This window comes from Mixophyes fleayi, chromosome 3 (genome assembly GCF_038048845.1).
Source record: "Mixophyes fleayi isolate aMixFle1 chromosome 3, aMixFle1.hap1, whole genome shotgun sequence".
In the NCBI taxonomy this organism is placed as follows: Eukaryota; Metazoa; Chordata; class Amphibia; order Anura; family Limnodynastidae; genus Mixophyes; species Mixophyes fleayi.
In genome coordinates, this window is record NC_134404.1 from 341,037,179 (window position 1) to 341,051,208 (window position 14,030).

The 14,030-nt window shown below is 41.7% G+C and overlaps 1 protein-coding gene across 4 annotated transcripts in view; it reads left to right on the top strand.

Annotated features, from left to right (window-relative positions):
• Positions 1-14,030, top strand: part of DAAM2 (dishevelled associated activator of morphogenesis 2) — a 206,183-nt gene that overhangs the window by 42,655 nt on the left and 149,498 nt on the right. For all 4 annotated transcript variants that reach the window (XM_075204422.1, XM_075204426.1, XM_075204425.1 and 1 more), the window contains exon 2: positions 3,977-4,179. In XM_075204422.1, coding sequence (XP_075060523.1) covers positions 4,006-4,179 — 174 coding nt within the window. In that variant the 5' untranslated portion in view covers positions 3,977-4,005. The remainder of the gene's footprint in view (positions 1-3,976; positions 4,180-14,030) is intronic.

Sequence of the window (14,030 nt, forward strand, 5' to 3'; positions counted from 1 at the left end):
TAAAATAAACTGTTTCAAATTGGAAGCCCTGAAGCTCCGTCAACTCCAAGCCCTGAAACTGGATTCTAAGTTCCATTGGAAGGCCGGCAATATTAAATACCTTGGAGTTTTCTTCCCATGTAGCCCAACAGATATTTTGAGGCTAAACTACAACCCAAATGTACAGCAGCTTCAAAGAGATGTAAATTCCTGTGGGGGTTAATGTATTAAAGAGCAATTTTTGCAAATTGCCGATATTCGATGACTTTGACAGCTTAATTTAAAACGGCCATGTGTTTAAAGGCAAATGTTGTTGATTTTTTTTTATTTGCTTTAACCCTGATTTTCTACCTGGTTTGCAGAAGGAAATGTTCACCAGTGTAATAACCCTGACTCTTGTATTTATCACTTTATCTCTGGTTCTGGAATTGTACATTCCAAGACTTGAAATAAGACTTAAACCTCCCATTAGGTCCATAGAAGATAGGTCAGAGCATTTCCTCTGAACATGGGGTGACTATATAAATGCCTAACGCTAAGTTCCTGCAGTATACATATCCTAGAAATTAACTATAATATCTTGGTAAGGTTGGGTCATACCCTGCTATCTCTTAGGTGGGCTCGGCCGGGACTCCTCCAATTCTCTGGTGCTGCTGAGTTACCGCTCATTGTTTCCTATAGTCCTGCCCTGTTGTTCTCCTTACTGGTAAATACCTTATAAATATTCCATGTAGATTAAGATTCAAAAACACATCTAATACATAACAACTCTCTTCCTATCGCTAAGTACAAGTGGTCTCTAATTAAACATCTGGTTTAAGGACTTTGCCGAGACACAGACTATTGAAGAAAGGTTTCATGACTGGTTTGGCCAATAGGAGAAATATTAGAGCTTTGGTTGCTCTGCTTATAATTCACTGAAACACAGGAGTATAAGTCTATAATATATACTATATATACTATATGGGGAGATGAGTTACAGATGTATTTTACGTACCTGACAGATATACCGATGATGAGTTGTATGATCTACATTGGTCATGTCAGTTTTTCATCCCTCCCCCCTCTTCTCTCCCTGTTTCCTGGAGTTGTGGTGTGGTAACACGCCGCAAAGTCAATCCACGGTACCGCAATAATGTGGATTTTCGTGCGCACTCCATAGGGTTGCGTAGGAAAATCTGCGTATTACCGTCAATACTGCACACTTTCCGCGGTAACGCGCCATACCGTGGACCGGAAACCTAATTAAATATGCCGCCATCATCATCATCATCATCATCATTTATATAGCGCCAACATATTCCATAGCGCTTTACAATTGGGGTCAAACATAGCAAACTAATAAACAAACTGGGTAAAACAGACAAAGAGGTGAGAAGGCCCTGCTCGCAGGCTTACAATCTTGTCTTTAAGTTATTTTTTTAGGTAACACTTTATGTTAAGTACCTTAGATGGGATGCGACGACTATAAATATTTCAGTTAGGCTGTTACTACTGTTTCTCTATACTTGTATGTTTTCTTTATTTGTCTGTTAAAACTCCCTAATAAAGAGGGACTTCGTAACCGACCCCCCCAGCACCTTATAACCCCCCATGTTATTGTTTTGTTAATATTGTCTAAACACAACACATTGGTATAAGTGCCTACAGCACTGCCCAGATAACAAACTAATGCTGATCTGCGCCCCCCCCCCCCCCTGCCGATGCAGAGAGGGGGGGGGTGAGGGTCACACGAAATCATCTGATAAGTCAGGGAATTTAGGACAGCTAGGTGCAGTCACTGAGCCGAGTGCATTGCAGCAGATCACGTCTTTGCTGTCAGCTCAGTGAATGTCTCCAGCATTTACCTCCTGCTGGGGGACGAGCGGCTTCACCTAACATTCTAACATTAACTGTTCTATCAGCCCCTCACACTGACAGTATGATCACTCTTCACTTAAAGGAACCCTGAACCTAACATGTAACCTGCGCTCCATCAATGACCCCCAGCGGAGGGGGACGTTCTGTTGTCTGAACCAATTCTATGTTCTCTGTACAGCGCTGCGCAATATGGTGGCGCTATATAAATACACAATAATAAATAAATAATATTCATCAGCATGCGGCCTACGGATTGGCAGTGACATTATTGGGGCATGACGCGCCTTCAGGCAGTGTCACGTCAATGTAAAATACAAATTGGATTACCCAGAATTCCCATTCCTATCACTCAGAATGGATGAAGCTCTAGGTGGGCAGACAGTGAGTGAGGGTCTCAGTGGTCTCTTGTCTTTATAATGGAGTTATCTTATGCACACGTGATATGAGTTAGCTGAGCAGCAGATCACAGGCCGGAGCGCAGCTTCCACAGGAGCCTCCGTTCACTGACAGGAGGATGTGTGGAAGGGGCCTCTGTCTGCTGGTAGGGGCTGCACGCTCCAGTGTCTAGCACAGTAATCATTCATGACAGAGGGGTCCGTCTCTGCACGCAGACCCTCATCCAGGCCGATGCTATTAAGTAACCTGTGTCCCATGTCCTAGGTCAGGCCGCCGCATCGCTGTGGGTGTGGCGTTCAATTCACTCAACAATTATTTTTTTTTAGCAAAATCTGTGTCAATTTTATTATTGACACTGAGGGTTATATTTACTAAACTGCAGGTTTGAACAAGTGGAGATGTTGCCCATAGCCCGTGATAGTACCTTGTAGCTATAACTGTTACTGAAATCATTTGGCGCTCGGAAGAATTTAAACACTGCCGGCGTTCAGCGGTGTTACCCCCAAAATGGTGCCGCTATCGGCCTTCTTGCATTGTTTCTTCATGGCCATTAAATGAAAAGTAATCGCTGCAGCATAAAAATCATATATATAAGTTGGTTTTTTTGCATTGTTCTAAAATCAAACATTTGGAAATTCCACATAGAGGTCTTACGTTTCTGGTAAGAGCAGCGCAATGGTGATAGCAGAGATTGAGGAACGTCTCTTAGTGATCTTATCTGTGCACTTCGCATAGTGGACAGCGATGCTCATTCACTAACCAATCATCTCCTTTGTCCTGTCTGTGTCTGACAAGTGGGGGTGACCGGTATTTAGTTGAGGAAGATACTTAGTAGCGCCCCCTAGATCTTGTCAGTAGAGCTGCAGTACACCCCTATATACTTTGTATTTGTTGATGAATATAATATTCAGTATAGTAGTTTGGGACTCAGACAGTGGGTGGACTGGTCTATTAGTGTATATCAGATGAACAGAGGGGGAGATCGATTATAACCTGAATCTGGGCCTTGTATGACCAGTGTAAAGCTATAAGTTGTGAGGAGAGTTGGAGCTGTCATAAAAACTCTTTATGTACGTAACCATTTCAAAGCCATATTAACTGCTTGGTAGAGACGCTGTTGTTAGTTTATTGTATTAAATGTTTTATTTATAGTTGCGATACTGCAATGTTATTACCAATTTTGATTATATAATCTTTGCCGATTGACAGTTTTCAGAACTTTTATACATATAACCATTATGATTTTTAACCATCATTTATTATGTATTATTTTAATTAATTGTTTTGTTTTGTCTTATACTATTATTTTATCCTTTTGCTAAATCTGCACTATTTATTTATCTACACGATGGTTACCCCTAATCTGAAAGGGAACCCCTGTATCACATTGCATTTTATCACACATGTATCCGTTTGTTGGATAGGAGGTGGCGGAGAACCACTGTAACTGAATAATTAGCAGGGTCCTCTTACCTCTCTGTCTGTATGTATTACCCAGTATTGTTTTGTTACTGTTTGTTCCCAATTGTAAAGCGCTACGGAATCTGCTGGCGCTATATAAATAAATGTTGATGATGAATAGCTATTATTGTCAACGCATTTCGCACCCAAAAGACGGCAAGAGTTGGCATTTACTGAGCGAGCTTCACCTGGTGGGATTGTCCCCATTTCGGGAGCTGATTGTGCTGTTGGGAGGGGGTTATAGAATGAAGGAACTAAGTGTGTCTCTGCTTTTCTCCAGATCATGATCAGCAGATAGCGCCGTACAGGATGACCATGGCTCCCCGGAAAAGAAGTCGTCATGCGTTGGGTTTCCTGTGCTGCTTTGGGAGCAGCGAACACCCTGAAATTAATCTCAAGGACAACAATCCGCTCCAGTTCCTGGAGTTTGCGGGGCCCATACCGTCTCCGGAGGAGCTTAACGCCAGGTTCTCCGAGCTGGTGGTAAGTTAAGGCTCTTTATCATACTGGTTCCTAAATATAAATATGATTTATAAAATTGTTGCACGGTGTCATATGAAACAGTTTCACGTAGAATTTAATCTAAGATTATTCCTGTCCTCTTGGTGCCCATCGTTCCTCTGCCAAACATCCCCGATGTCCCCTAATGCCCCTGAGCTTAATAAAAATCCCCCCTGTATGGTATAACTCCATCTGAAGCTGATAATTCTCTTTTATGTGGGGTGACTAAAGTTATACATTGATCCACTACATTACTTACCTGAGTATTGGCATTCCACCCTATCCAGCGGCCCCCTATGTCTGCCGAGGCCCGGGGACGCTCCTTACCCCTACTGGATGGACGATCTCTATGGAAAATCCTGGGAGTGAGGAGAACGTCACCGGAACTGGACAGACATTGGGTTCTGGGGTAGAGGTCGTAGTGGAAATTTAGTGGCAGTATGGAAATTGTAATGGGAATGTAAGTGATTGGAATGTGATAGTGTTACAATGTAGCAGTAGGAGAAGTGGTGGTATTACATACCCCGTATACCCACCACTTCCACCACTGTATATATAATATATAATGTAAGTGACTGTAATGTGTTAGTGTTACAATGTAGCAGTAGGAGAAGTGGTGGTGTTACATACCCCGTATACCCACCACTTCCACCACTGTATATATAATATATAATGTAAGTGATTGGCATGTGATAGTGTTACAATGTAGCAGTAGTGACGGTATGACGTACCCCTCACTTCCACCTCTGGTATTTAGTAATTAACCTGTGTTTCTATTTATCTTTTTGTTTTTCAAACCTATGAACTGATCGTCTGTTGTACAGGCCATTGCCCGGCCTGTGTCGGTGCTCCTTCAGTATTTCGATGTCACGTGAATTATAAGGGTCCCGCATTCACTGTTATTTCCATTAACATTACCTAATACCTTGTTTTCTGCTTTAAAAATAAACTGTATTTAGGACATTGAGTAGACCACCTGGGTAATACAGAGCACTTGTTTTGTATCACTCGTTAGGCTGCAATTTGTGCTGAAACCTGATTCATGTAGAACACAGTTTTGTACATTTTCAGCATATTTCGGTGGGCGAGGAACTTGCGGCGGTCGCCAAGAGACACTGAAACCGAATCCGCAGCTCTACCCGTGTCTATACGGGATAAGGGCTCATCAGGAGAACGATTTGGGAGTCCGTTCCTGGGAGGTTCCTTCTGTGTGGCTGATTTCAGCAAACCACTTTCTAAGGAGGACGTCTGATTGAGTTTCCTGACGAAATGAGAAAATCAGGCAGCTCTCCGTAAAGCCGTCGTTTCCAAAGAATGCAATAATCGTTTTTACCTTTACACAACCTTAGTTCTTTAGAACATTCTTTTTGGCTTTTCAAAATACTTGATTACTGTCCTTATGGATTAAATCAGGTATTTCTCAGTATCCGTTTCTCAGTTTTTGAATGGGCCTATTAGAACCATTTATACTGAAAAGCCCATTAACAGCTGATAATTAGACGTCACAAAACTCCTCAGACAAGCAGCTACTGTATAATTAGTAAAAGTTCCACAATTGGAGGACATTTGCCGGAATTTCTCTCTCCTTTCAGCATGAAGCGGTCCTGGCAGAATGTAGGATGCTTTCATCATCATCATCATCATCATTTATTTATATAGCGCCACTAATTCCACAGCGCTGTACAGAGGACTTACAGTCTAAATTCCCTAACATACACACAGAGAGAGAGAGAGAGACAGAGACTAGGGTTCATTTTTGATTGCAGCCAATTAACCTACTAGTATGGTTGTGGAGTGTGGGAGGAAACCGGAGCACCCAAAGGAAACCCACGCAAACACGGGGAGAACATACAAACTCCACACAGATAAGACCATGGTCGGGATTTGAACTCATGACCCCAGTGCTGTAAGGCAGAAGTGCTAACCACTGAGCCACCCTGCTGCCCATGTTTTCAGAATATAGCTCAGATTAGGAGAGTCCTGGGTCCTATTGGTTAATGGCTGATGATCACAGTGCAGTGTTTTTACTCACTTCACAGCTGGGCTGTATTATCCCATTAATCTGCTGTTTGGGATTTAATGGCCCCGCTTTCCCCCATCTCAGAGTTCAGCAGTGAGCGCTGACTAATGGCTGTGACAGCTCCATCTGTTAGCTGCAGCTCTCTGCGTGTCTGTCTCTCACACAGGAACAATACTGGTGTTATTAGATGGTGGCTGGCACCGACGCCCGTCGCTGGCTGTGTACGGCGGACGAGGGCTCTGCAGCTCATACATACAAAGGGCACCCGGGATTACTGTGTAATGACACCAATGTCACTGTGAATGGACCCTAGGTGTGACTGGACTCAGCGCTTATAGAGACTGGCATTACCAGCCTGTCCTGGGCACTGCTTGTATAGTTGTAGGTGCGCCCCCTGTAGTTACTACCCTCCGTGACATAAATACTCCCAGACCCGGAGCCTCCACTGCTTCCTGATAGCGGGCAGCCCCTCAGTAACAAACACTTACTGCTGAAGTCACACAAGCAAGCACAGAGCTTGTATACACAATATATGTTATGGGTTCTGCAGGCTTAATGAGGTTACACCTGCTGCTATAATGACTGCTGCTATAATGAGGTAATGATGCTGGTGTAATGAGGTAATGATATGACGTGGGCACTGTAATATGACGTGTGATCTATAATATGACGTGGGCACTATAATATGACGTGGGCACTGTAATATGACATGATGTGGGTACTATAATATGATGTGGGCACTATAATATAATATGATGTGGGTACTATAATATGACGTGGGCACTATAATATGATGTGGGCACTATAATATAATATGATGTGGGTACTATAATATGACGTGGGCACTATAATATGACGTGGGCACTATAATATAATATGATGTGGGTACTATAATATGACGTGGGCACTATAATATGATGTGGGCACTATAATATAATATGACGTGGGCACTACATGTGACCAGGTCTAGAACCACCACCGGCTCTTGTCTGACATTCCTTCGTCACTCCGCTCAGTGACTGGATGAATGGAAGAAATGCTGAGAGACGGCCAAACCATAACAATCATTGGTGAGATTCCTCTCCCAGCATCTGACACTGGAACAATTCCTCGTCTGTCTCCGTAGCCCACCCGGCATTCTGGAGAGGACTCTACGGCAGGATTGGAAACTATTATCCATTAACACATTGTTCTAAGGCAGCCAAGGAGAGAGGATCGTACCAGTGTCATTAAACCATCAAATAAGGAATAAGGATCAGTCTGGACTCAGCATTCTGGACTCACAGCACATAGGTTTGGTTTCTCACTGTTCCACCTATCAGGACCTCTCAACGCATTTCATGGTGCAGGACTGACTTCCAGCCACTGGAGACATCTCCACAAGAAAGCTGAGCGTCTAGGGTCACAGGAAGAATGGAGTACACCATCTGATCACTTCAGTACCGCACCTCATTAAATTATACTTGTCAGTGCTTCTCCTAAAATGCAGCTTTGGTTTAGCCTTATTAATGGCTTGGTGTAATTGTGAGAGTGGTGGGACCCCGGGACGGTCTATACTGCATGCAGCACTTTTGTGTGTTTGAAGCTGCACAAAACAAATTCTCATTTTTGCACAGCTCCCCATGCTGACACATGGAACAGCTCCTCCATCGGACAGGGAAAACTTTTTGCTCGTCTTCAACTTTTGCCATGTTACGTTTTGCGTTCTGTAGACCCACGCGCTTCTGTGCAAATCGAGGCACAGTTGTAATAACAATAATAATAGACAATTGTAATAGTAATAGAGGATTTCACACTGCAGTCATAAATTACTTTCTGTTGAGTTTTATTGTAGTTGCTGAAGCTACAGCGTCAGAGCTCATCTTTCTTTTTAGCCTACTTGATTTGCTGCTCAGTTTATCTCCTCTCTTTCTATTGCCTGCTAGAGCCACTTATATTAAGCAGGAAATACCAGAAAGAAGGGGAAGATCAGCATCATTGTTTATTTATAAGGCGCCACAAATTCCTCAGCGACGTACGCCAATCAATACACAACAAAATACATACAGTTGTCATACGTAAGAGCAGTAATATTAGCATACAGCAAATACGCGTAGCTAACAGAGTACATAGCACAACACAGAGTACCATATCCAGCCTTCAATATAAACACAGATATACAGACAAGGCGGACGTACAGGAGACAAAGGGTAGAGAAGACCTTGTCCCCAAGAACTTACATTCTAAAAGGCTAATAATATATAACTAAATGATCTGTTACGAATAAAGAGCAGCTATAAAATTGCATCTAAGTAGATTTCTACACACTGTTCAATCAGTAACTATACTGTATCATGATGACAGGTGATCTTTACTCTGATTTTAAGTGTAACTCATTTTTTATTATGTTCCCCAGTTGACAATAGAGAATAGTTGAATATGTTCCAGTGATATTATCCACTTGACAATTATATTATTTTTTCTGCTGTTTTATGGTTAAAAACGACATTTAAACGGATCCGTCTCTCTGCAGCCCGTTCACATGAGCTGATCCACACTGAGGCTGTTTTGAAATTGCTGCGAAAGTTTAGAAAATTAGGGTTTAATGACCATTCAGTCCCTCCGTGGGGTCAGCCCTCAGCATTCACAGCGACGTCTTATTGTGTGTATGACCCTAAGGGTTGACGGTTTTTGTAGAGTGCAGCCACAATGTTGCAACAAAGTTAAAAGAAAACCTAAAAGTATTCCTGGCTGGCGGCAGGAGTGAATAAGGAAAGTAGAGCTCAGACTATTGTCTTTTCAAACTTATTTGATACTTGTCAGTGCTTAATTTCAAGCAAAAGTTTTAAGAATAATGTAGAGAACTCTTCAGTTCATTGGTCGAGCAAGAGTCATAGACTCAGCTAAGTAATTTATTGCTGATGAATGGATAGGCCACCTATTGGTTAAGCCTACAAAATATCTGTCATCACTGTGCCTGATTAATCAACAGCAAGGGTGTGCCAAGCTGGAGTGCACACAGCAGCGTCCGATTCAGGCTTTGAGCATCTCTGTTACTTGTATTTTAGCCGTATCACTGGCACCAGCTACAGGTCAGGTGTAAGTGCTGATTACTAGTGATGACGGCTGTGTATACAGCTAGAACATGTGTCTGTAATCAGGAGCAACTGTAAATATGATTTTATGTACAGTAGACATAAATAACATCCCAATAAATGCATTTCATGGAAAAACAAAACAAACAAAAGTTTTTTTTTTTTTTTTAATGGTTTGTCATTAACTTGCGGCCTTAATTGAATAGTGTTCTTTTCTGTGGCTTTATATCCCACATATGTATTGGACATATCCTGCAGTGTATTGTCTGTTATAGCAGAGCGGACCTAGACTCGTGTTCATCACCAGACGTATCGTCAGATCCGCTGCTTGTTGAATACGGACGTGCGTGTACCCGATGTACATGCATGTTTTATAAAACGCACATTACGTTCATTTTGCGAATGTTAATGAATCGGGCTCTCTGTGTGTAGGTGACGTGCACTGTAAGGAGTAGTAACGTCCCTAGGCTGGGTTACAGCGTTACTATTAGTGGACAAGTGTAGGATTCTGGATACAGAGAGTAAGATCTTTCCTATTAACAGGTCTCTGGAATCCCGGGATCTTGCTGTGTAGGGATCAGAAGAGCCCAGCCACAGAGCTGACGTTTTGGCATTCATGATCCGTGCTTCGTTCTGTTGACTGATTAATAGATTTATACGCTGCTGTCAAACAGCATTTCCATCTAGAGAGACCCTTGGCAAATATCTGACTGTTTCCTGCAAGCGCTAAACTCCCCTGTTATCCGATGCGAGACGCTAGTGCCAGATGTATAGTTTATTTATTTTTCGTTTCAAATAAATGTTCCTTCTAGATTCCTGATGATTCAGCTGTCAGCAGAAGTTCGTACAGATAGATCCGTGTATCTCTTTTATTTACTCATTGTAAAGATCGGTTTAGAGCAGAGTTGTCCAAACCCAGAGCTCCAGAGATACCAACAGGTCATGTTCTCAGGATTTCTGTCTGTAGAAACAGGTGGAAGAATTACGACCCTAGAAAAATAATCTCACCTGTGCTCGAGTAAAGAATTCTTGAAAACATGATCCGCTGGCAGCTCCTGAGGACTGAGTTTGAGCTCTTCTGGTTTAGAGTATAGAGCCGAACGTTTGTGTTAACATAATTATTACAGGTTAAGACAAACGTTTAAAATTTAAATACAGGTTTGTTTGTTTATTTTAGAAAGTGTCGCTAATTATAGTATGAAATTAAACAATGTATATTTGTTTTAGGTGTTTTATTTGACAGGTTTACGGATGATCTACAGACTTAGGAAAAGGATTTGAAAGGCAGATAACAGACTGGTCTAGCTATTAACAAATGGCGCGACCAATGTTTTTTTTTGTCAGCGCGAAAAAAAATCTATTATTGATGCAATTTGTCAATAAATATCCACACCAGGCAGCTATATAATGAGTGGTAATGATTATCTTGTCCCTTCGCTGGGCTAGCTTCGGTAGATTTGCCACTGAATAAAGCCACATTGTTTACGCCAGGGCGCCGGATGTCCACCGAATGCATTTTATGGTGACTCTCCACGGTCTTTGGAAGCAGCATTTTCCCGGTGTTCTCCTGCACACACAGTGGTGTGTTCACTGCTTACACAATCTGCTCTGTGTCGTTCTCCTTATTGCAGACAGCTGGGAATTATTACCCTCTATTTTCAGGGTAAAGTACTTTAGACAGCTGCTGTGTATATACATTTTTATATGAATAAATCCATACATATAATTACATTTATTAATATTTTATACTGTGGCAGCTACACGGCGTCTAGACATAGTAACAAGCGTGATTATAAATTATAGCACCATTAAATCCATATGGGTCCTGCAGGAGAAGACGGATGTTAATTAGGATAAAGATGGTCACACTGTTCGACTGTAAGAAATGGTTTAACTAAGCAGAGGTTATTCTGTGGCCAATGGTAACATTGTTCTTTAATAATAATAATCTTAATAAGATCTGAGTGTCAGCTTCTCTGGCGAGACCGCTATTCTTACCGCGCACTTGCTCCGCTTCACATGTCATTCATAATTCATTGTAAGCAAACACAATTTGATTACAGCTTACCCAATTTAAGCTTAATCGATCTTCGTAATAAATGATATGTATGCAAATGATTACATCTTTTTCAAGAAATCAACTTGTTTGAATAAAACGCTTCATATGCTCATAAAACAAACGACTTAACATAATTAACCATTTTCTGATTTGCCCCACTAGACAACGGGTAAGTAATATCATTGAACTTAAACATTTTTAACGCATTTTACTAATTATATATACCTGACGCGCTTCGCTAATCAACATACATTAAAACGTCCATTACGTATGGGATGTGGGATAAGGGGGGGCCAGACGCATGATTTTTTTTAGAAACACATTTTTAATTTTGACGGTGTTGTATTTAGTTTTAGATCCTAACAATGGCTCCACGCTGGCATTGACACATAGTGAGGCTGTGTACCAAGGGGTTAATTTCATTAGCACAGAAATCCGGCCACACGGCTCCATTATTTTCTTTTAATGTTCTCCTTTTGCTTTTTTGGGCATTTCTGCTAAGCCCGACACCCTGAAACACACGGCCTAATTATTAGAATAACACACAAAAAAATGAATACAGCCTGATTTCTCTCAGTATTAAAAATTCATTAATCTGGAGTTCAGAGAGGACCAGCGCTTGTAGATTTCAGACAAGGTCCTGGCAAATATTTTCATTGGGTGCCGGTCAAAACGGGCCCTTTGTACTGAAATCCCCCGGTGCCAGAGTCCGCGCAGACTGCTGGAAAAATCAGGGGAAGGCGCGTGGTGATATTGTGTGCTGTTTTCTTACCCTCAGCGTCGGCCAGATGTACAGAGAGACCTGTGGTCCAGGCCAAGTGGTTGCAGTGTAATAATCCAACGCTGCTTCTGAGTGATCTAATGCAGACATCGCTGCGTTATCAGCGGGGAGGCCCGGTGCACGCAGATCAATTACTCAACCTGTGATTAGGAGCAATATAGTGTTACACGGGGTCTCTCCTTACATGTATGTAAATGGAAGAAAATAGATATTTCTGTATTACAAGTCATCCACCCAATGATGTGAGAGACTTTTTTTTTTAAGTTAACGGCACAATCCTATCCCCATTCACAGGCGTCAGACCAACTCCTGCGTTATATTACTATACCAAGCGTCATTTCAGATTCTGCTACTTTATAATATCCCGTCTAACCTGTTACTGTAGCTTCTACTGATAGTTACTTCTAATAATTATTATTATTATGACTTTTTTAATTAAAACTAAAATTATTATAAATGTTTTCCCAATATTCTTCTACTAAGATCCTATTTGCCAGTAGTTTAATGCTGCTCTCCTGGCATTTCTCTAGTTCCGTGTTAGATGTAACCCACAAAACAAACAAGATGTATTGAATTGCATCGAAAACATAAATTTCTTGAACGTTAAACAAGTCGAAACTATATTGGACATTTTGGATATATATATATATATATAGCAAACTCAAAAAAGCCGTTGGTGGTATATACAGTATATATTTATATATACGTACAGTGGATATGAAAAGTCTACACACACTTCAAATTGATCTTCCTTTTCTGAAACCAATCCTTGGTTGACCCTGGTAAGTGCTTTGGATCATTATCATGTTGGACGGGGAAATTCTTCTTCGTCTTCATGAGACCATCAGGTTTAATGCCGACATATCTTGATTTTGGAGCTGTTCACTATGCCCTGTATTCTGACTAAAAGCCCCTGTCCCAGCTGAAGAGAAGTAGCCCCCAAAGCATGACGATGCCAGCGCTATGCCCCTCAGTCGGTGTGGCGCTCTTTGGGTGATGACCAATGTTGTCTTTGTGCCAAAAATATTTTGTAGAATTAAGGTCGAAAAAGTTCAACTTTGGCCCTTTCAGACCATAAGACATTTGCCCGTATGGTTTGGGGCGAGTTCATTTTTTTTGCTGCAAAATTTAGACAGTCTTCCATGCTTCTGTGCTGCCAACCTGCCCTATAGCCTGGTCATGTGTAGAATACGGGAGATTGTTGTCCAGGGAGCGACCAGTTCCTGCCAGACTCCTGCAACTCCTGTAATATTACCGTAGACCTCTCAATAGCTCCCTGATCAGTTTTTTCCTCGTCCTGTTATCGTGTTTGGAAGGACGTCTTGATCTTGGCAATGTCCCTGATGTGCCACATTCTTTCCACTTATTGATTACAGTCCTCACAGTGCTCCATGGTACAGGTAATGCCTTATACCCCTCTCCTGATTGGTACCTTTCAGCAATGAGATCACGTAGAGGTATTGGATGCTCCTCATGAATCCAGGCTATCCCAGTAGGATGCATCCAAGAAAACTGAAAGGACATCCTACAGGAACAGCTGATCTTTATTGGGGATTAATCACAATTATATTCATTGCTGACAGGTATACGCTAACTACCTATGAACATCCTTTGGAATGTGATTGTTTACCTCCAAACACAGCTACAGCCCCATTATGAAAGGGTGTGTACACTTAAGCAACATCGGATTGTAGGTTTGTTTTCCCCCTAATATTGTCTATTTAAGTTTATTTGAATTTTGTTGGCTGCAAGGTCACATTAAAGGTGGAAAACGGTTTGACGTGATGTAACTTGATTTTAACATCACAAACACCTTCAATCTCCATAACGGTATGTAGACTTATTATATCCACTGTATGTAATATAATGTGGGACATTTTCTTTGGGACACTCTGGCGT